At 34.5% G+C, this 24,932-nt stretch overlaps 2 protein-coding genes across 4 annotated transcripts; both read right to left on the reverse strand.

Moving 5' to 3' along the window:
* Positions 1-992: 992 nt before the first annotated feature.
* LOC110641012 (biotin synthase, mitochondrial) lies at positions 993-3,912 on the reverse strand (the record flags this gene model as incomplete). Its single annotated transcript, XM_021792601.2, is given in 4 exon segments — positions 993-1,198; positions 2,528-2,634; positions 3,278-3,457; positions 3,558-3,912. Coding segments are annotated over 4 exon segments (712 nt in total), but the record flags the coding sequence as incomplete, so codon positions are not given.
* Positions 3,913-6,390: 2,478 nt separating this feature from the next.
* Positions 6,391-10,136, reverse strand: LOC110641010 (uncharacterized). 3 transcript variants are annotated; one of them, XR_002492209.2, is made up of 3 exons: positions 9,389-10,136; positions 8,082-8,411; positions 6,391-6,679 (listed from the first exon to the last, which is right to left on the reverse strand). XR_002492209.2 is itself a non-coding variant. In XM_021792600.2 (2 exons), exons 1-2 carry the CDS (start codon positions 10,027-10,029, stop codon positions 8,147-8,149), a joined length of 906 nt encoding a protein of 301 aa, XP_021648292.2. In that variant the 5' UTR covers positions 10,030-10,136; the 3' UTR covers positions 6,391-8,146. The 3 variants fall into 3 exon arrangements, 1 of the variants encoding a protein (XP_021648292.2); XR_002492208.2 differs by having other exon boundaries at positions 6,391-6,699; XM_021792600.2 differs by having other exon boundaries at positions 6,391-8,411.
* Positions 10,137-24,932: the final 14,796 nt, after the last annotated feature.

A 24,932-nucleotide genomic window follows, 5' to 3' on the forward strand; every position in this document is an offset into this window, starting at 1 on the left:
TTTGAAAAGATAGTAGAAGGCAAAAAGTACCAACTGATGTATAAGTTTAAATTCAAATAGTAGTAAAAATGGGAACTGATAACAGAGACACCAGCATAATAAGTCCACCATTTATTGCAGTTAAATATGAAATATCCAAATACACCGTATTCCTTCTTTACATTTTATGACCCCCCTTGATAAGGCATAACATTTAAGCACACATGTACTTGCACACACATGCATACTTCACAAAAATGTAACTACTAGTACAATCTATAACTTATTTTATGTTATCTTACGCACGATAGAAGATACTCAGCTTGTTAACCTATTAAGGCCTTGTTTGGGGTTGAGGTTAGGAAGTAAAAGAAAACAAAGCTTCTAAAAAAAACACCATTTTAGATGCTTTTGAAAAAAAAAAAAACACTGTTTGCAAAAACCTGTTTAGTTGTTTTGAATTTCTTATGAGTTGTACTAAAACATGTCAAATTTAATTTTAAACCAATTTTTAATAACTTCTAACAAACATATTTAAGGAGATGTTTTTCTCAACAACAATGCTAAACAAACCCTAAATGTCATACCGCCATGTAAGCGAAAGCGGCACATAAATATAATAGCATTTAAAATATTCTGGAAGAAATCACATTATAGTGGGGCTTGAGCAACAAAATTTTGATAGCACAGACATTGGCCAGCATGTAATAAAAGGCAGTCTGAGTGATCACTAGAAGTTGCTAAATCTTATTTCCTCTTTGTTGTTTGAAATTAATTCAAAACTTGGTTGATACAAGGAAGACAAATAGTTGCTCTTAGTGAATGACTAGTAATAAGGTGGGAAAGATTAGGTAAATCTCTAGCCCGCATCTTCACAATTAAAATAAGAAAGAGACAGATAAATTCTTTGCATTGTGTTACAAGTCTTAGACGGAACGTAAAGTGAAAAATCAATTTAAACATTAGCATTTATCATTTATTCACCTAATTATTGTAAAGTTTAAATAGATCACCTGAGCAGACATTGATTCCTGCTTCTCGGACATATTCAAGGGTTTTCAAGCGTTCATCATACGTTCTTGTTGTGATAATATTCGGGTAATATTCTCTCGAGGTGTCAAGGTTATGATTATAAGCAGTAAGACCAGCTTTCTTGAGTTCTTGAGCCTGTTGTTTCTCTAGCATGCCTAGAGTACAGCAAACTTCCATGCCCATATCCCTGGTACAAACAAGACAATCCAATCACAAGCCAGACATTTGATTCAAAGAAAATGAAGGATGGGAAGTCTGGGAGATGGTCCTGTTGCTCAACATTTTTTCATGAAATGAATGCACTCAAGCATGCAACTTGCAGTCTTTTTGCAAGTTCAAGGCTTGCAACTGCAACAAACAGAAATCATTATTCCAAACATTTGATGGAAAATTCTAAAAAATATGGCTGATGATCATCAAAAGGAGAATCAAGTATAGTTATATTATCATGGTGGTTTTAACGTACAAAATTAAAAGTGAAAATAATTGAAGATTCTGTCCACTTCATAGTACAGTAAAAGAAAATTTTTCAATCAAATGATTTTCGTAAATTTTTGAAAGACAAGAATAAAAAAATTAATCCTTTTGAGGAAAAATATATTCTTGTTATTGCCAACCTCTTTTATAAAGTAGGAGACGCTTCTTGATGAGCATCAAATGAAAAGGAATAATCATATTTTCTTTTAATATGCCTCCCACAAATTCTTTGATGGTGTACTAGAGCTAACTTTCAGAACATTAAAACAAAAGCAGTAAAACAAGAACTGTTATTTTACAGCTATAATACCAATCCTAGGAACATATGCATCAAAACTTTTATGGTTCTTGATTTTAAATACAGTCAACGCTAGTTATTTATTTTACTAACAAAGATGGATATAGAGGAGAATATCAGACATGGAAGGCCAAACTTTTGTTGATTACCAAAGTAACAATCTCAACATCAATGGCAATACCAGTGGAATCCCACAGAATCTATTGTGTAAGCAATCAACCATTAAAAAGAGAATAATATTGTGTATTACACCTAATCATAAATTCATAAATTTTAACAAAAGTGTATATAATAGTAACAAAAAAAAAGGGAAGATTCACTATCTTGTAATTATTTCCTTGGCAGGTCATCACTTCTCTGACTATGCAGTAATATGAAATTTTCAACAAAACATTGTTCAATCAAATGAAAGTCGAAAATTACTTCTGTCTCAATTTATTAACAAAAATGTCATTTTTCTGCATTTTATTTATTCCACCCGGTAATATTTTACTTAGAGGATCATATATTATGTAAGGGGTCATTGCTTGGTGCAACCTGAAACCTCAAGAGTTTAGATGCAAGTTTTGATAGCAAATACTGTATATTAGAAATGCTAACGTTAGGATTTTCTCAAAGTTCTCTTATTAAGAACCCACTTTCATAGGACCACAGCTGCATAATGGCTTTTGCACACAATCACACATGGTTACACAAATCTATTTTACCATCAATATTTGTCACAAGCCGTGTGTTTCATACCTTATTTCTTTCACGTAATCTAGGATCTGGTTAAAATTGGTCTTCCTTCCTATTGTGTCCCTCCATGCAGCACCCATACAAAAACGTGTGCTACCAGCTTCTTTTGCCTGCCAAAGCATATAATCATGTCACTTATTTATCACAAGCAACATAAGATATATCAGATACAACTTCACTACCATGTGAAGGAATCCTATCTGTTTTGATGAGAAAAGGTAAGTACCTAATTAGCTGCTAGTCTAATAGAAGAATTCTATCAGATTGTTGAACATTATATTGCATTAACAATATCAAGTGTTTATTTGTGAGGTGCTGTTTTTCCCCCTCCAGCTACCCTGTTTTGTGAACCATACTCGAAATGCAAAAATGAAGCAAGTTCATGAAAAAGCAAAGCATATCAAAACTAGGATAGATGCATTGCTAGCAATGTGAATTGTTCAATCTTGGCATAAAAGTTCACTGAAACAATATAGCGTTTATATGAAGAATGTTAATCAGAAAACATTCAACTTAAATTAGCCATGAAGGAAAGTGAACTCCAGATACACAATTAAGAGCATAGTTTAGACTAGGGCAAATTTTCTGTTTGACAAAAAGGGGCAGGATATTTCTATCAAACAATCACAATCCTACGTAAAGCATAAATTTTTATCACACAGGCCATTATGGTTCTAGTGGAAAGGTGAAGATCAAAATAATTACAGCTTGAAATGCTAGGATGAAACTTGAAGGGATTAAAAGGGCACATACCTTTTTGGCTGCCTCCATAACATCCTCCTTGGTCATAAGCTTTTGAGCTTTAACTCCAGTGCTATATCGTGAAGATTGAGGACAATACGAACAATCCTCACTACATCCGCCAGTCTTAATAGAAAGAAGAGTACACTGCTGTACTTCTCTAAAGTTTTGAGCATGTCTATGAACTTGTGCCTAACAAAGGTGAACCCAACATTACAACGCTAGTCTTAGCTACCATATCATAAGCAAACGAATGCAAATTAAATTAAGAGTCAGAGAGAGAGAGACTAACTCCATGGAAAAGGAGATCAAGAAGAGGTGAGTCATAAATATCCTTGATATCTTGACGGATCCAATCATTTCTTGGACCTTCTCTGATAGTTCTGTCTGCCTGAACTGCAGCAGCTGAAGCTGAAGAAGAAGAAGAAGAAGATGAATAGGAAGAATGCAATGAGAAAAGAGAAGAGGGTCTTAGTTGTTGTGGTCTAAAGATTGATCTAATCGAAAACATTTCCAGGTTTTCCTGGTAAAATGTTGGGTTTCTTTCTGTTTCGTCAAAAACTAGGCCGAAGGAATGAAAATAGATTGATGGAGAGGAGTAGAAGAGGACAGATGGTTTAGGGTCTTATAGCGATTTGAAGGAGAGCTCAACTACCCGCTACCCAACTCTTCTTGTTTTTAATGAATTCACAACTTAATAAAAACACAATTTTTATTAGGGTTGGCACAGGTTGATTGGACAGATTTTATTATATTTAAAATTATTTATATAAATATTTAATTAAATATAAAATATATATATTTTTTATAATAATATTTATAAATTTTATTTTATATAAAATGAAATTTAAATATTTAATGAAATTATTAAATTTTAAAATATAAATTAATAATTAAAATATTAAAATATATAAAATTAAATTGATTCAAATAGAATAAATTTTTAATTGGATTTAAGACATATTCAGATTTTAGAATATTAATCAAGTTTAAATTTAAATATAGTGATTTTTGTGGATAATATATGTATTGCCTTTTTACTTTTTATTAACAAAATATTTTTTTATAATTTTAATTTTTGAATAAATATAATTTGATTTTTAATAAAACAATATATTATTGTCGCGAATGTATATTTTTTTGGTAGGAAGATGAAATTAAATATATTATTTTTCTTTTTTTATAAATAATTTTTTTTATTTAAAAATTTAAAAAATCAAATGTAAAACTAAGAATATAAAATGAAATGTAAAAGAAGATTAATTAACTTTACTTTGTTAATTTTTAAAAATAAAAAAATAAAAAACATTTAAAATTTTTATGTTAAGTAAATTACAATTAAGTTCTTTAGTATAGCAAAGCTCATAAGTTAATCTCTAATTTATTTTTAGTAACGATTTGATTCTCAAATTAAAATTTTGTTAAAAATTTAATTTTTATCATTAACTATTTTTTAAAATTAAAATAATTTACCCTCTAAAATTTTATTTTATTAATACAATGATCCTTATATTTAAATTTTATACTTTATATTTTTTTAGTACTTTATGTATACATATTTATAAATATAAAAATATTTAATATTTTATAAACTATATAATTATTTAAATTTATATGTTGGGGTTATTTTGTTTACAAAATAAAATTTTAAAGACTATATTTTAAAAATTTTTAAGGTAGTTAAAGGAGTTAACAATCAATTTAGATGATTAACAAAATTAATTGGAGGATCAAATTAATATAAAAATAAATCAGAGGCTAACTTTATTCTACCTTTTTAACATTAAATTGAAAGTTAAGAAAAATTAGCATTGAGAAGCTAATAGACTTAAACAATTAAGTTTGATCTAACTTTCATTTACATCCTAAACAAACGAGATTAATGAATTAATGTCTATTTACATTTTGCTCTTTTAACTTGTAACAATTCCTATGTAATATGTACATTAGTAATTTTAGTTTTATGATTCAATGTGAAGTGTCATGATTTTGGCGAGCATTCGGTTTAAACCGAACCAAATCGAATCAAATTAAATCATGAAAATTAAATTATAAATTTTAGAAATCGAATCAAACCGAAAATGGATAAAAATCAAATCGAACAAAATTACTCTATTTTGATTCAATTTGATTCAAACTGATCGATTTTGATTTTTTATTATTTTTTAATTTAAACTTAATTTTCAAATTATTTAATCTAATTACATTAATTTAAACCTAATAACTATTAATCAATGAAATTAAATAATTTATATATTTAAAATTACATATAATTCACAAATTCTCCATAAAAATAAATCAAATAAAAAATCAATAAAATTATTCGATTCAGTTCGGTTAAATCAATTTTTTTCTCTTTAAAATCGAACCGAACCAAAATAATCGAAATTTTTATAATACAAAATCAAATCAAACCGAATTATCAAATTAAGACGGTTCAATTCGATTTATTCAATTTGAACTAAATAATGCTCACCCCAAACCGCCACCTCTCGTGTTTACGCTTTTTGTTGAATTATGAATCTGAAAGAGAGATGCGTCGTGCATACAATGTTCAGAGACCTCACTCTGGTTTTCTAATTCTGTTTTGCTGTTTTAGATCTTTGCCTGTTGATTGCTGTAAATCCCAAGTTAATGCTGCCGCAAACAGCATAAAAGCTGTTAGGTTTTGCAATGTCATGAGTCTCATTGATACGCATGATTACAGTAGCTGTATCCTTGTTTCTTTCTTAATTTATCTTTCATTTTTATTATCCAAGTTCTTGACTTTGTTGGTTGTGCTGACCTTGAGTTCCAAAGTTATTCCGAGTGCTAGATGCTGGAATTTCACTACAATATGAAGGGGAAACACAATCTCAAATTTCAAGCAGAGAAAGGATATAACGTACTTGGCTATTTTAGGGACTTCTTTTGCTGGCTATGAAGGTTCCATTCCATAGTTCATCCAACTTTCAGGCTCAATTCAATACTCAGTTCTCTATAGAAAACAGCTCGCGCTTACTCATTAACATGGAAAACCTGACTGTGATCGTGAAAATGTGATCGCTAGCAGCAAATGGATACTTATGGCCCCTTAGGCGCAACAAATGGATACTGTGAGCAACAGAATCCGAACATGCACCGAATGAAACAGAATGACAACACAAGCTTTTACAATTAACACACAGGTTCAAAATATTAATCTCTACAAGAAGTAAAACAGTATTATTTTTCCTTTTCGTATAGGCTTGGGATTTAAAATATTATAACTCTGCATTCAAAGGCATGGGCTTGGGTATGAACATCTCGTAGACTTATATCCAAGAAAGATGTTATTTAGTTGACATTGAAGACATACAGCTTTCATGTACTTGGTACATAAATACATACATACCATTGATCCTTTTAACATCTAACACTCTGACAAGACTTCACCTGGGAAAAAAAAAATTATCCTGCCAATACAAGAAGGCTTAAACGGTATTTGAGAACAACATTCTAAATTATAACAGCTAACGCTAAGACATAGTAAATGAAAAATTAAGCAAAATAAATGCAAAAAAGAAACTGTGAATTGACAACAAATAACATTATTCTGATAGATACCACTGTGAAACATAAAAATTAGAACAAACCCTAAAGTTGCACAATCACACATTATAACAATGATAGCAAGACAAAATGCTACATATATTTTGTGTAAGCAACATTTATGCTTCTTCAACATACTATACTTTTGCACCTTCTTGCATAAAGAAAAAAAAGGTTGATGCATTATACAGGCCTAATTATGAGTTCCTATTTATACAAATCTGGTTTGAACAGGGGCCACGTAAGTTGGTGACTAAATTTATAACTGTTGTCAGTTAAAAAGTTCAACTATCATATCCCTAACTAAGATATTCTACATTTAGAGTACAGAAAATGCCACTTATTGGTAAATAATTGCTTAGAAAGTGTCTCAATTGTTTTTTTAGCAATACATCATCTGAACTTTAGTGGCAACTAGATGAAATACAATGGAAAGCACATCAGCCTTGGCTTTAACTTCTACAATTTGTTCTTTGTCTACTAGTGTTTACTCAAATTCAGTCACCTAAATATAGACATAATACGTAGATTTGTTGTTCACAAAATAGACCTTGAATCAATTTGGTACTACAGTGTTGGCATGTTCCTGGTAAATATACGAACTAGACCTAGTATCGATTTCTTTAATGAACATAAAGAAAGCTACCTGAGTGCGAAGGAGAAATTATTTAGGTCAATACATGTGAGGAACTAACAAAACCTACAACATTTTTGAGATGGTCTCAACTCACAGACCTACAGCCCCATTAACATATCTACAGGAGTTACGTTTTAACTTGATTATGTTAAACATCACTACAACAGATTCAATGATGAAGGTATGCCTTTGTCACCAGGAGACCAGGTTAAGCAACTTAGTTTGGCAATCTAATGATTCTAATTCAGAATATAACATTCTGCAAGTCATATTCTTCAAAAATTACAAAAAATATACTTTCTTTCAAACTTGCCTAGTTCTGACAGCCACAGAACACTAATGTATTTGGCGAACTTGGGAATATTAGGATACATTTAACATAATGTATGCATTTTTGAAGATCGCTAGATGAATGGACAACAAAGAACAAATAACCAAAACAGAATATGTTCTTTTTTTAAAAAAAAAAAAAAACAGAATAAAAAAGAGCAGCATCACAAAACATGTTAATGAAAGAGATTCTTAAGGCAACTTCAGAAAAATCAAACACACAATTACATGACATCACTCCGTTCTTCCAGTTAATGCTTGGTAAGGAAAAAATCTAACCTTTGGTTTTTGTGACAAAGTACACTGCCATGCATACTCCACCAGTCATGTCCAGAATGACTGAATTAACTAGCAGTCACTTCCTTATCTAAAACTTTGATTCTATTTCCTCTTTCTGCAGCTTTTCTTTTTGCTTGGATTTGACGCACATATTCTGCCACTATGACATGGAACTTAGGAGCAAGTTTACTTGATGAGGAAACATTAAGACCTGCTTTCTTCAAAGCCCGAGTTACATGTTTCTGAGCCTTTTGGAAGTGTACAGTGCAGAGAGAAGGAGCAGTTGATCTCACTATTGGCTTTCCACATGTTATAGGTCCTGCCTGAGCACTGGAGATACAGCCAATCAATCATACAAAAATAGTCAGTGGAGAAGTGATTATGCACAAGATAACAATTTTTTCATAATAAGAAGCATGGCAATGATAGATCACAATATTAATTAGCAATTGCACACTGTCATATGCACTAAGGATGTTTCTTTTCATTTTTACCTCATATGCCAGTATCTAGTGAAAAGACAATGGAGTATTTAGTTAAACAATCAGATTCATATCAGCAAATACAAATATTGAACATATCTTGATGCAGAAACTTTTCACGAATTCTCTGACCTTTGACAGCTAGATGGACCTACCAACATGCCCTCAAAACATAAAACGCTAAATGTTATAATAGCTTGAATAACAATCTGGCTTCCAAATAGTTTTTATCAATCTACGAGGTAGGGTGAAAGAAAGGTTCAAAAGCTAGGCCTGAAAGGTGGACTAAAGTTTTAGGTCAAAATTCTAGCCTTAAGAACTAACATTACTTTAGCATGGAGAAAGACATGGCTAGGAGCTAAAATATCTATTCATCTATAACTATTTCTTCTTATTCTTGTTCTAGATATTGATAAAGTTTTACAAAACAATAGTATAAAGGAGAAAAAAGATCAAGACAGATAGGTACAACTACAACTTCGTTAAGAGTTTAAGACACATACTATAGTAAAAATTTCAAATGATAAGTTAGAAATTATTAAAATAACATGTTGCCAACTTATACAAGAATTCAATTGCTTCTCTGGCCACATTATAATTTCTTCTAAAATGAAATGTTTAAGTCAATTTTAACCATTATAAAAATGAAAAGTGGCACCCGATTGAAGCAAACAAAAGGCACAATTGAATTTTAATTCTATCGCATTAACATACATTTCCGAGATACCAAACTATCAAAACCAACAAAAAAACTGAAACTATTGGAATACCCATTAAAGAAATCATCATGTAAACGAAAAAGCAATGAAGAAAGCAAAATAAAACCTCTTGATGACATAACCGCAGGGCTTGTAGAGCTTCTGCTTGGCATCAGAAAGGATATGCAGATGACAAAAGCTAGTCAAAGCCATGGCCTTTAACTTACATCCCACAAACAGACATCTATGGTTGTTCTTCAAATCCAAATTACCCTTATTAGTAGGAAGGGTACTATTACCATTACCATTATTATTTTCACCAATTACTTCAATATTAAAACTCCCACCTTCTTTCTCTACACTTTCTCTGTCTAAAACACTGCCACCGCCCCCTTTCTCTTGCTTTTGCTGTTGGAGGAAGGGATGGTCTTCTTTGAATGGGCTGACACCGTACTTCCAGTAGTAGTTTCTGTACTGTATCTTGAGCTCCTCCATTAAAGCCCAATAGTGGTCTTTGTAGCATTTGGAAAGCTGCTTGAGGTTGTAGGAGCGACGCTTAAGTAGTTCTTGGCGCGTGAGGTGGGTGGCGTGTGAGAGAACCTGGTCTTGTTCGGAGGGAATGATCGGTGAATTAGGAGTAGTGGAGGAATTAGGATTAGGGTTGGCATTTTGGAAGTTAGTCAGCGTGCTGTTGATGGTAGTGAGGTTAGGGTTTCTGGGTGGCCGGGAAGAGGACGGCTGGTGGTGGTTCTTGGAAGCCCCAGTCATGGCTTGGAGAGAGAGAGAGAGAGAGAGACAGAGAGAGAGAGAGAGAGGGATTTGGCGGAGAGGCAGTTGTTTGCGTCTCTCAGTGGTCAGTCGTTTTGTTTCTAGCTTTCAATAAAGAATAGGATTGAGTAAGTAATATATATAATTTTCAATAAAATTTTATAATAAAAATATAATAATATAATAAAAATATTTATTAAAAATGTGACATAATTTAAAATTAATTATATAATTATTTTTATAATTCTAAAATAGGCTAAATATACCTAAAATTTTTTAGATTTTCCTATTGAACACCTGGACTAAATTCATGACCTACAAAACACTAAACTCCTTAAATTTATTACTATTAAGTACAAATTTGCACAGTCAGCACAGATTGTTCTCTCACGCGATAGGAGGCGAGTGAATGGTGTGTTTGCCATCCACGTAACGTTTATAAACCTTTTTCTGTTCACTTCTTCCTCTTTCTACATACAAGCAACGTTGATTTTCTCTCCTTTGGATGGAAGAGTTAATGCAGCACTTTCATCACCTGTCTTCATAACCTTCTTGAAAAAATTTATTTACCGCATCATATGTAAAAATACGTATTGAATAGTGCACTCTCAAGAGTCTCACAAGTAAGATATGGATTACACTACAAGCTTGAAAAGTAGTGGGAATCCTGTGAAAATCAAAACTCTATTTTGAAATGTAAAAACAGGGTATAACAGAGTATAATTCATAGACCCTTATTGATGAAGCCAAAAAAACATTTCTTAGTGAAAATGGATCATGACTTACAGAGAGAGGAATTTTCTCTAGGTTCTAATAGACAAAAAAGTACAATGGGTATCTATTTATATGACTTCTTGGATAGTGTTACTTCGATACCCTTTGCCCCCATATTCACATTCCTATAATGTGATAGATTATGCATAATCTTTTAGAAGATTAAGCTCCCCACCAAACCTTTTAGTGCAATAGGCGATTCCATATGCCATGGATCTAATGACACTGCATGCCGACCACCATCTGTGAAGGCTACAATTTCAATCTCATTTGGACATCACTCCTCATTTCCCATCAACCAGGGACTCATCACCTGTTAATTGTACACTACAGCCATAGCCATAGTAGGAGCGCAACCAAAACAGGAGTAGAAGTTAAGTTTGCAAACTAGTATTGCTCCATTAGGTCATCATTTGACTCCACAGAGGGATGGAAGTAAGGAGAAGATGATCACATGAAGGACACATGCCAAGTAAAGGTAAATCCTACTATGGTCCTCTTAGGTGAGCATGAAAATAAGTAATTTATGTATACTTGTATTATTACATCTTTGAAAGTAGTTAAGCACATCAGCCTCTGAAGATTGTTCTTGTTCATCATAGTCTCTTTTGAAGATGTTGAAACCAAAGCCAATTGCTAAATTAAGATTAAAAAAAAAAATGATAAGTGGGGCCCATGCTATTATATTTAATAGCCTGTATTGAGTTTACAGGTTCAAACTATTTTTCTAAATAAAAACATTACTTTACATGTTTGAAAAAAATAATTTAGTAAAACTTATTTTATTATTTTAATATTTTTATGATTAAAATTTATTAATTTTAATTTTAAATTATTTTTTAATACTGTTTAATTACTATATTTAAAAAAGTGATATTCTCAACCACAATTTCAATAATAATGGGAAACTGTTATGCATTATGTTAGATCTTATATGTCTTATGTTAAAGTTGCTATCGTAAGAATTTTAATAGTTCATAATGGGCCATATGTTCACCAAAAGAGAAAGAAAGGAACAAATTTTGAATATTTAAGCTTAATGTTTAAAATAAAATTCAAAGCAAAACTCTACAAATTATAGCTATATGGCTTTATAGATTCTCGAGTTGGGTCTTAAAGTGGTGACTTTTCTTTAGTATTTAGATTTATAATAAGAACCATGTGTCCGAGTGCAATCACCTCATTCATTCTATATCTTGACTAAGCCACAATAACAAAAAAGACAAAAGAAGAGTGTCAAAGCAAGTTAAAGATCAAAGCATAACTGAGTTTGAAATTTCTTATAGACATCTGCGTTTAGAAATTTGGTAAAACTCAAGGATATGTGTGGTGACATGGGTCATCAAAAAGGGGATGTCAGTTTAGAAAGGGCACCTTAAAGAGATAATGGAAATGAAGAGGTCATTAGGCTTGGTGGTTCTACTTGGAAATAGTTATAACATAGTATAATGCAATTCACAATTCATATGTATCATTTGGTCTTCAAGTAGGCTAGCTTATTTGTTCAAATCGAAAAAAACAATTACCTTCGTTAGCTTTTTATTGTTTGTGTAGGCACAGTGTATGTTGGTGGATGATATTTGTACTTGCACATGCAATTTATTAAGTCAAAGGGATGTATACATTCTTTTTAATGCTTCATGGCAGTACAACTATTTTAGAGAACTTCTCATGCATTTTACTCTTCAAACGATTGTATGTTGATAGATTTTAAGCCAAAAAAGAAAAACAGATACCAAACTGAGAGGAAATCAGTTGTCTTTAGATCTGTGTATTTGCTGATAGTGTTATAGAAAGCTTTGAGATAACCATGGTGTTTCTAAACTTGTAGACCACGAGCTTCATGATCTTGTGCTACTATGTTAGACCTTTGCGACTCATTTCCACCAGAATCTAGGTCTAACTTTATTCTTAAAACCCATTCTTTTGATAAAACGGTTGCAAGGTCAAGCTTTTGTAATTATAATATCAACTCAAACATATTAACTTGTGCTGTTGACACCTGGCATAAAAAATGACAAATCATTGCGCAAGTTTTTAACAGTCTTCTATCAATGCAATTTTGTATTTAATTGTAATCAATTTTTTAAGTTGAGGTTATCAATAGGTAACAAAATTAGTTAAAGTGTGCAATAGACAAATCTCAAAAAGTACGAGTGTATGATGATGTATAATGACATTGAATTGAAATAGATCATTTTGAAGGAAGCACATGAGTCTCCTTTTGTTATGCACTCTGGTGACACAAAAATGTATAGAAGGCTAAAAGAGCACTACTGGTGGATGGGTATGAAAAGAAATGTAGTAGAATTTATTTCCAAATGCCTAACTTGTCAGCAAGTGAAGGCAGAGCATCAAGTACCAGTTGGTTTGTTACATTCACTACCAGTACCGGAATGAAAATGAGAGAGAATAACAATGGATTTTGTGATGGGACTTCCGAGGACACAGAAAAGTCATAATGCAGTATGGGTCATTGTTGACAGACTGACCAAGTCTACTCATTTTCTGCCTGTTCGGATGGACTACAGTTTAGAAAGATTGGCCAAGTTGTACATTGATGAGATAGTAAGACTGCATGGAGTGCCAGTATCCATTGTATCAGACAGAGATCCTAGGTTCACTTCTAGATTCTGGGATAGTCTTCAGAGAGCCCTAGGAACTAGATTAAACTTCAGTACGACATTCCACCCACAGACAGATGACCAGTCTGAGAGAGTAATTCAGATCTTGGAGGACATGCTACGGGCTTGTGTGATTGAGTTTGAGGGCAGTTGGGACATACACTTACTTTGATTGAGTTTGCTTACAACAACAGCTACCAATTAAGCATTGGGATGTCTCCATATGAAGCTTTGTATGGCAGAAAATATAGAACCCCGTTGTGTTGAGATGAGGTACGTGAAAGAAAGATGATTGGGCCAGAAATTGTTCAGCAGACTGAGGAGAAAATCAGATTGATCATAGATCGACTTAAGACTGCATCAGACCGTCAGAATTCCTATATTGATATGAAGAGAAGGGATATTGAATATGCAGTGGGTGACAAAGTATTCCTCAAGGTTTTCCCTTGGAAGAGTGGTGGGTGTCGAATCCCCAGAAATTAAATTAATTGAAATTACCAACTATAAAAAATTTTCAGTAGCAAATGGTAAGTCCAGGCCGAACCCTAGAGACTGAATTATTAAATTTCGTGCACTTGTGTAATGAAAATAGAATAAACAAAGATTGGGGGGGGGGTTTGTAGCACAACATCAGAAGAAAACAGAAATTCAAGAACTAAATATGAAAATCTCAATTTTAACAAACTTCATTCCAAGGTAATTCTCATCCTAATGCATTGATTTGATCGTAGACAAAAGAAATACAATTATCTCTTATTGAATACTTAACGTAGATTTACCACACAGCGAGATAAACCCCTGACTTTCTTATACTCATCAATTTGAGCCTAGCACTATTATTGACTCTAATTATTAACTGAGTTGGTATTAAGCAATCCTTATCAAATTAATAACTGCTTTAAGCAAAGGAAGTAGTTAAGCTGAACAACAATTTATGAAGCATAAATCATTTAATCCACCATATTATTTCCTTAGGTTATTATCGAAAATTGGGATCATAATCAATAAAACCTAATTGCTACTCATGTTCAATCTTACATAACAATTACGGATTATGAAGATGAACTAGCAATTGATCTCATCAAACAATTAACTAATAGGCCTTTTTAGCAAATCATTCAATAGATCAAAGACAAAGAAATCAGAAAATAATAGATATTCAAAAAGACATAAATTAAATTAAGAACCTGGTCTCACAAATCAAGCAAAAGAACTTGAATCCCTTGAACTGAATTAAAAACTTAGCCACTCATGTTCATGGCTTACAGAAAATTAAAGAAGAAAAAGAAGAATTCTAAAAGAAAGGGAATGGAGAGGCTGCTGAATTGTGTTGGAGGTGTCTGAATTGGGTCCTTTAAGTTGGCTGCTGCCTCTTCTATTTATAATAAATGGTCTAGGGTTAGGTTTTTAGAGTCTCTATCAAAAACTGTAACTGGAGCAAAATCAGGAAACTGATTGTCGACGGATACACGGCCCGTGTATCACTACACGGCCCAGGGCCGTGTAACTTACTGGAGCTGAATGGGTATGTTTCGTATTGGCACAGAAAGTTACACGGGTCTCCAAGATTTACACGGGTCAAGTTACACGGCCCGTGTACTTTGTTTCTTCCTCGGTTCTCTGGATTTCTTCTGGCAGAATGTTACACGGGTCTGTGGTTGTGCTTACATGACCCGTGTACTTTGTATCAACAATGCTTCTCAATCCTTTAACCTTTCCAAGCTTCCTTCCACACTTCTATGCTCTGGGACTTCACCAAAACCCTAAAAAATACAGCAAGAGTCAAATTAATGCAAATACTGAAAATTTCTCCATTTAACACAATTTATTTCAACAACTCTCTAAACATATACCTAATAGATAATTATACTTTAATCAACTGAATTAGGCATAAAGATACCCTAGAAACACTAAATGTGATGGGAGTATAAATTATGCACTTATCAAAGAGAATTATGAGATTCGGCAGAAAGGAAAAACTGAGTCCTGGTTTTATCAGGCCATATGAGATTCTGGAGAGAGTGGGTCCTTTGGCATACCGTTTGGCACTACCTCCAGAGTTGGAGAAGATACATAATGTATTCCATATGTCTATGTTGAGGAGGTATAGATCTGACCCATTTCATGTACTACCAGTGAAAGAAATTGAAGTGAATCCAGACCTCACATATGAGGAAGAACCTATAGAGATTCTGGCTTATGAGGTGAAACAGCTATGGAACAGGATACCGTTAGTAAAAGTGTTGTGCAACCATCATTCGAGCCAGGAGGCTACTTGGGAACGAGAGGAGGACATGAGGAGACAAAGACCCATAGCTCGTGAGATCGATTACTGTGTAAAATTTCGAGACAAAATTTATTTAAAAGGGAGAGAATTGTAACACCCCTATTTGCATAGCCTGGTATATTTCACTGTTCCGGTGATCGGTATTGATCCAGACAATTAAGAGAAGTAGAACCACGTCTAAGACACCTAGATAAGTCCTGAATACAAATAATTAGTAATTGCCAAATAGTTAAGTATAAAGAAGAAAAACAGAACACAAAAAGTTAAATGAGCCGGGAGTCACAGCGATGGGTGACCTTCTCGGGAATGACTGCGAGGTTAGTCTAAACTCAAATTTCGAATCGTAAAATGTGATGCCGCAGTCCTTAGGACTATTGCGAACACAGTAGAAAAGAGAAAATCACAAAAAAGAATTGTTAAGCTGGTTAAATAATTAGGTCAGGGATCCGGAAGAAATATCGAATAACTTGCAAACTGGATTGAACCAGCGAGGAACAATTTGGTCAATTCACTCCTAGAGCTGACTCTGATCTAACTGTCCAATAAAATTTGAGAAAAAAAAATTTCGGGATCAAGAATTAAATTTAAAAACTAATAAAAAAAATAAATGAAAAAGAAAAAGGAAAAGAAAAAGGTTTATTTACATTATGCATGACATAAGCATGATGTAATAAACCTAATATTTAAAAAATTAAAATTGTGGGATAAATCCTAATACTTAAAAGATAAAAATAAAAAGAAAATTTATTTCATCTTCCTCAACATAACCAGCCGCCCCACCTCTCTCACTTCTCTCTCTCAAAATCTCCATTAAAGCCCACTTTGAGCTTGAGAAAGCCTACATCCAAGCATCTAAATCCATAAACTCCTCCATTAAATCTTGTCTTTGGACCTTGCTAAGCAACTTAGGAGCAAAAAGAAGAAAGGAATCAAAAAGTTGAGAAGAGGAAATTTTGTCTCAACAAGGTTAGTAATTTAAACTTGAAAATTTGTAATTAAATGATTATGTTCTAATTTAATTAACTTAGAGATTGTGTAAAATCAAACAAAAATAATTGTTGAGGGACCAAATAGAAATTTCAGCCAACTTGGGTTAGGGTTTGAAATGAATGAGTTTGAGGTGTTTGAATGGTTATTTGAAGTGAATTAGATGTATAGATCATGAATATACACTTTAAATTGCATTAGAGTTGAAATGTATGTAACTAAGGTTTAGAGCTTGTGAAAAATTAGAGAAAAAGTTGAGAATTTGTCAATTGATGTAGTTGACCTTATTTGAGTTGAAAAATGGTCAATTGTGATCATTTTTGGTGTGTATGAATTGTTGGAAACAAGTTTCAATTCAGATAGGTTAGGTTCAATCTGCAGGCAGTTTGACCTAGGTCCCTTTTAGGGATCAAAACTGAAAATTTACCAACCCAATTGGTGTGAGGCCAATTGAGAATAAAACTAGACATAAAATGACACATTTTTCATTTAGGAATCATGCCTAGAAAGTGACCATAACTTAGTGAACAATTAGGCCAAATCCGGAATTGGGCACACTGACCTGTACAAAAATGACCAAATGAACAGTAGTTACGTAAATGACCATAACTTGGTCTAGGAAGGTCCAAATGACCTGAATTTTATACCGATAGAAAGCTGAGACATAGCCCTACAACTTTCATGAAGAAAAATAAATCCAAATTTTGACCATAATCTATTTGAAAAACCACATGCAATCTACCCACAAAAACTGCCAATAACCAGGAATTTGCCTAGAATTCTGGGTAACACCAAATCCGGCCAGCCATGTTCAAATAGCCATAATTAGGGCTACAAAACTCCAAGTGGAGTGATTCAAAAAGGAAAATAAAGTTAAGATAATAAGGAATAACTTCTATGAAGAAAACTTAGCCAAATTACTATAGCAACATGACCAATGGAATAGTGCAAAATAGGACACCAAATCTGAAATTTTGGAATTTCACCTAAGAGACTTAAGATTTGAGGAAAACAACCAAAACCAATAAGTTAGGTAACCAAAATGTGATATGTGGGTGAAATTGAAATTCCCATATCTATTAAATATTAGAAAGTCAATAAATTGACTTGAATAGTGTCGTGAATAGTAACCCCAAAATATAAATTTTAAAGAACTTCAAGTTAAGCATACTAAAGTTAGATATAAATAGATTTGAAATTATTTTTGGACTTATGATAATTTATGGTACTGAAACACTATAAAATTGTGTGTTTCAGTTGAAAAGAATACCGAGAAAGAACCCGAGGCATCGAGTTAAGGCTAAGAGGCAACTCGCATAAGATTTGTGCACAACATAAACATTCTTTAAAATTCCTTTGCAAAGTGCATGAAATGATTTGTGGTTTATTTATATTGCAAAATAATGATTGAAATATACACTATGCTTTTGATCTAAATTGTTGAAAATTTGATGATATGTGATTTGATTGTCAATAAATATTTGATAAATTGATAAGATAGTTTTGAAACCATAGTGTCATGACCATATATTTGAATGTCTCACTAGCATGACTAGTGAGAGAAATTAGTTTTGAATTTTGATTCCTTCTCTGGCTGAAGTGTTGAGGTGTGTGCCTGTAGAAGAAGAAATTTGAATGGGTACCCATAGATTGAGCTAGCTAGCCTTGTGATTTCTCATAAGCCTCTGGCTATTGAGATGAATATTATTTCGAATGGCATGATCTAACTCTGTGTTTTTGTGAAATTATTTTGAGACTTCCTAAATGAATGTGTTTGGACTAAAAATTTATAAATCATATTTTGTATCTGTTTTTCATGTTCAGTTCAATATTTGAATAAATGTGATTTGAATTATGCATAAATGTTATTTTAGTATGTTGTGCACCACTAAGTCATAGTACTCAGCGGTGGCGGTTATTGTTGTCACAGATATAGAGACTAGAGGAGCAGCAGAGTGAGCTGGTGAGGATCTTGGAGCTACGTCCCTGAAGTTTTGTTGGGTATATTTTATACCCTGATTGTAATATTTATTTTGATGTATGTAAATGTATGAACACGTAATAACTGATCATGAGCAATTGTATAGAGTTTAAAATAATAGTATTTTGGATTTGCTAATGTAAAGTTTGGTTGATGAATGTAAAGTGATTTTACTTTAATGAAATATGAATGAAAATATTGAGTACTATTTTGATGACAATTGAGTTGTAAATTATTGATTTGAATTTTGGAGTTGAGAAATGATGTTGAGTTGTGTTGAGGTAGTAGTGAGTTTGATGAAAAAGAATTATTGGAAGTATTTTTACAGGTATTTGAAGAACTGTTTTCTTAAAATACAGACGACACTCTGCCAATATTTTTTCAAAAATTTTCATAAAAATAAAACGGACAAAAATTCAAACTAGTTTTTAAACTTCTATTAAATGTAAGAAAATGCTCACCACTTCCAAAAAGTAAGAAAATGATTTTAAAATCCCTTGCAGGATACTTAATGAGTTATCAGTAGGTAAAGTTCGATAGTTCATTAGGTATTCTACGGGATCATGTTATGCCTTACAGAGGGGTAAGGTGTGACATGTTTTTATGGTATCAGAGCGAATTTTTGAAATACGTTTTAACTTGTGAATTTGTGTCTTTTCTTTGCTAAGTACAATTGCTCAATGTCCTTATTTGTTACATACAGTGCATTACATCATAAATATGAACTAAAGGAGGGAAATCTCCTTGTGTTATTTGTTCAGGAGATATCCTAACTCTAATTTGAAATGGAAGAAGAGGATCGCTCAGTTGAGCAGTCGGTAGAGGCTGAGACCCAAAAGGAAGCCCCAACTCTCTAAAATGTCAGTGGGTCGGTGGCACCAGCCCCACAAATACCGCAGTTTCCTACACTGTTCGTCCAACAGATGGCCGCTATGTTTCAACAAATGGCTAGAGGTATGCCTACTCAAGCTCCACCCCAGACTTATGTGGTGCAACCTCAAGCTCCAGTTAGATAATATGATAAGGTGTTAAAATATGGGGCGACAGAATTCAAGGGTACAGTAGACCCTTTAGAGGCAGAACAGTGGCTAGAGAGGATGGACCGAGTGTTTCAGAAGCTGCACTGCCCAGATGAACTAAAATTTGAGTATTCAGTGTCTTTGTTGCAAGGGGATGCGTATGACTGGTGGAAGACCATCGCCCACAGCTTGGCAGAACCACCGGTATTGACCTGGGACGACTTTATTAGAGAGTTCAGACAGAATTATGTCCGAGATACATATGTGGATAAAAAATTGCAAGAATTTTAAGTCTGAAACAAGGGAATAAATCTGTGGCAGAGTATGAAAGGGAGTTCTCCCGCTTAAGCCACTATGCTGGGAGTCTCCTGTCTACCAGCAAAGAAAGGTGCAAGAGATTTGAGACCGGTTTGAAGCCCAATTTGAGGATGCAAGTAGTGGGATTCAGACACAGTAACTTCTCTGAGCTCATCTCTCAGGCACTTGAGTTAGAAAGGATTGAATTAGAAGCGACACCGGTGAAAGAGAAATCAGAGAAACTGAGAAATCAAAGAAAGATAAAGGGGAAAAATTAGTAAAGCAAAGTCCCAGTGGTATATTTGGAAAGAAGAAAAAATTTGGGGGACCAAGCAGAGGTAGAGGAGGAAGGTTTGGAAGGGGCCGATTCTCTGGACAAAGACCCCCTAGATCTGATCAGCAGTCGACCAGGGGTTTATATCCTCCTCGCCCCTGTGAGAGATGTGGCAAGATTCATGGGGAGAATGCTATTGGGCAACAGGAGCTTGCTTTAACTGTGGAGGCAAGGGCCATCTTGCTAAGGACTGCACCAGTGCCCCTAGATTTGGTCCAGCTCCTACTACTACAGAAGGATCCATTCAGAGTCCTGCTACCAGAGGTTCACAATTAGTTAGAAGAGGAAGAGGCAGAGGTAGAGACAATGCTTCTGGAAGTCAGGATACCGTTAGCCAGTTAGCACAAGGGAGTGCTCCAGACAAAGTCTACACTATGAGACAGCGAGAAAAAGCTGAAACTTCTGACATTGTGGCCGGTACATTCTCTATGTCTGATCAAGAAGTATTTGTGTTGTTTGATCCGGGTTCAACCCACTCATATGTTAGTGCTAGCATAGTTAGTTCTCTTGCGGTTCCGTGTGCCAAAATGGATTTTGAAGTGCTAGTAACTAGTCCGTTAGGACAAGAGGTCTGGGTCAATAGAATCTATAGAGATTGTCCTTTGGTGATCAAAGGACACACTTTTCTGTCAGATTTGATTGAAATGCCCTTAAGAGATTATGATATCATCTTGGGCATGGATTGGTTAGCCAGGCATCACGCCATGATTGACTGTAGACTGAAGTCACTTTTGGTCTCTCTCTGTACGGTGATGTGGTAATACATGGGGAAAGGCAGTTATTGCCATTAAACATCATTTCGATTGCACTAGCCAGAAGGATGATCAGAAAGGGGTGTGAAGCATACTTGGCACATGTGATAGACACCCAAGTGGGGAGTCTAGCACTGAGGGACATCCCTACAGTATGTGACTTTTCGGATGTGTTTCCTGATGAATTGCCAGGATTACCTCCAGAAAGAGAAGTGTAGTTTGAAATTGATGTTATGCCTGGTGTGGACCCAATCTCTATAACACCATATAGAATGACACCAGCAGAATTGAAAGAGTTGAAAGTGTAGTTGCAAGAGTTGCTTGATAAGGGCTTTATCCACCCTAGTGTGTCAACTTGGAGAGCGCCAGTGTTGTTTGTTAAGAAGAAAGATGGCACTCTCCGCTTATGTATTGACTACCAGCAGTTGAATAAGATGACAATAAAGAATAGATATCCATTGCCCCGCATTGATAACTTATTTGATCAGTTGAGGGGTGCAGTTGTGTTCTCCAAAATTGATATGAGATCATGTTATTATCAGCTGAAAGTACAAGAGCAGAGTATTCCTAAAACTGCCTTTAGAACTCGCTATGGCCATTATGAGTTTTTAGTCATGCCACTCGGGTTAACTAATGCTCTGGCTGCTTTTATGGATCTGATGAACATTATCTTCAGACCATACCTCGACCAGTTTGTTGTGGTATTCATAGATGATATATTGGTTTATTCGAGGAGTGCAGAGGAGCATGATAGACATCTGTGGATTATACTGCAGACTTTGAGGGAGAAACAACTATACGCCAAATTGTCGAAGTATGAGTTTTGGCTGAAAGAAATATGCTTTTTGGGACACGTAGTATCGGTAGAGAGCATCAAGGTAGATCCAAGTAAGATAGAAGCTGTCCTTAATTGGAGACCACCCAGAAATATCACAAAGATTCGTAGTTTTCTGGGTTTTGCTGGATACTATCGTCAATTTGTGAAGGGATTCTCCATGTTGGCATCTCCATTGACTAAGCTACTTCGAAAAGATGTAAAATTTCAGTGGACAAATAAATACCAACAGAGTTTTGATGAGTTGAAGAAATGTTTGACTGAAACTCCAGTCCTTACTTTACCTACCCCAAATAAAGATTATACTGTTTACAGTGATGCTTCTCACAATGGTTTAGGCTATGTATTGATGCAAGAGCAGAATGTGATTGCCTATGCATCACGCCAGTTGAAATCGCATGAGAGGAATTATTCGACACATGACTTGGAGCTAGCAGCTATTGTGTTTGCTCTTAAGATCTGGAGACACTATTTGTATGGGGAGAAGTGCTACATCTACACAAATCATAAGAGTTTGAAGTATCTGGGCACTTAGAAGTTGAATTTGAGACAGAGAAGATGGTTAGAGTTGATAAAAGACTATGATTGTCTGATAGACTATCAACCAAGGAAAGCTAATGTGGTGATTGATGCCTTAAGTTGTAAGAGTATGGCAAGTCAACGGGTTACTCCTTTGTCTATGGTACATGAGTTGAAAGTATTGCATGCCAGCTTAGAAATTAATGATGAGGGGCAGACAACAGTTGTATGACATGTACAACCAGTGTTGATTGATCAGATTAGAATGGCTGCTCAGAATGATCAGAAGTATCAAAAGTTGTTAGAAAAAGTCAGACAGGGCAAGAAATCAGAATTCTTAGTGAGAGATGACGGTCTATTGCTATGCTAGGGCAGAATGTGCGTTCCTAATGACGTTGACTTGAAACAAATCATTTTGAAGGAAGCACATGAGTTTCCTTTTGTTATGCACCCTAGTGGCACAAAAATGTATAGAGGGCTAAAAGAGCACTACTGGTGGATGGGTATGAAAAGAAATGTAGCAGAATTTATTTCCAAATGCCTAACTTGTCAGTAAGTGAAGGCAGAGCATTAAGTACCAGCTGGTTTGTTACATCCACTACTAGTACCGAAATGGAAATAGGAGAGAATAACAATGGATTTTGTGATGGGACTTCCGAGGACACAGAAAAGTCATGATACAGTATGGGGCATTATTGACAGATTGACCAAGTTTGCTCATTTTCTGCCTGTTCGGATGGATTACAGTTTAGAAAGATTGGCCAAGTTGTACATTGATGAGATAGTTAAACTGCATAGAGTGCCAGTATCCATCGTATCAGATAGAAATCCTAGGTTCACTTCTAGATTCTGGGGTAGTCTTCAGAGAACCCTAGGAACTAGATTGAACTTCAGTACTGCATTCCACCCACAGACAGATGGCCAGTCTGAGAGGGTAATTCAGATCTTGGAGGACATGCTACGGGCTTGTGTGATTGAGTTTGAGGGTAGTTGGGACATACATTTGCCTTTGATTAAGTTTGCTTACAATAACAACTACCAATCAAGCATTGGGATGCCTCCATATGAAGCTTTGTAAGGCAGAAAATGTAAAACCCCGTTGTGTTGGGATGAGGTAGGTGAAAGAAAGATGATTGGGCCAGAAATTGTTCAGCAGACTGAGGAGAAAATCAGATTGATTAGAGATCGACTTAAGACTGCATCAGACCATCAGAAGCCCTATATTGATCTGAAAAGAAGGGATATTGAATATGCAATGGGTGACAAAGTATTCCTCAAGGTTTTCCCTTGGAAGAAAATTATGAGATTCGGCAGAAAGGGGAAACTGAGTCCTCGTTTCATTGGGCCATATGAGGTTCTGGAGAGAGTGGGTCCTTTGGCATACCGTTTGGCACTACCTCCAGAGTTGGAGAAGATACATAATGTCTTCCATGTGTCTATGTTATGAAGGTATAGATCTGACCCATCTCATGTACTACCAGTGGAAGAAATTGAAGTGAATCCAGACCTCACATATGAGGAAGAACCCATAGAGATTCTGGCTTATGAGCTGAAGTAGCTACGGAACAAGCAGATACCGTTGGTAAAAGTAATGTAGAACCATCATTCGGGCCAGGATGCTACTTGGGAACGAGAGAAGGACATGAGGAGACAAAGACCTACAGCCTATTCAGAGATCGACATTGCAAAATTTCGAGACGAAATTTATTTAAAGGGGGGAGAATTGTAACACCCCTATTTGTATAGCCTGATATATTTCACTGTTTCGGTATCCGGTGTCGGTCCGAACAATTAAGAGAAGTAGAACCACGTCTAAGACACCGAGATAAGCCCTGAATACAAATAATTAGTAATTGCCAAATAGTTAAGTATAAGAAGAAAAATAGAACACAAAAAGTTAAATGAGCCGAGAGTCACAACGATGGGTGACCTTCTCGGGAATGACTGCGAGGTCGGTCTTAACTCAAATTTCGAACCGTAAAATGTGACGCCGCGGTCCTTAGGACTATTGCGAACACAGTGGAAAAGAGAAAATCACAGAAAAGAATTGTTAAGCAGGTCAAATAATTAGGTCAGGGATCTGAAAGAAATATGGAATAACTTGCAGACCAGATTAAACTAGCTGGGGGCAATTTGGTCAATTCACCTCTAGAGCTGACTCATGACCTAATTGTCCAATAAAATTTGAAAAAAGAAAATTTCGAGATCAAGAATTAAATTAAAAAACTAATGAAAAAAAAAATAAATGAAAAAGAAAAAGGAAAAGAAAAAGGTTTATTTACATTATGCATGACATAAGCATGATCTAATAAACCTAATATTTAAAAAATTGAAATTGTGGGATAAATCCTAATACTTAAAAGATAAAAATAAAAAGAAAATTCATTTCATCTTCCTCAACATAACCAGCCACCCCGCCTCTCTCACTTCTCTCTCTCAAAATCTCCATTGAAGCCCACTTTGAGCTTGAGAAAGCCTACATCCAAGCACCTAA

This window comes from Hevea brasiliensis, chromosome 6 (assembly GCF_030052815.1).
Source record: "Hevea brasiliensis isolate MT/VB/25A 57/8 chromosome 6, ASM3005281v1, whole genome shotgun sequence".
Lineage (NCBI taxonomy): Eukaryota > Viridiplantae > Streptophyta > Magnoliopsida > Malpighiales > Euphorbiaceae > Hevea > Hevea brasiliensis.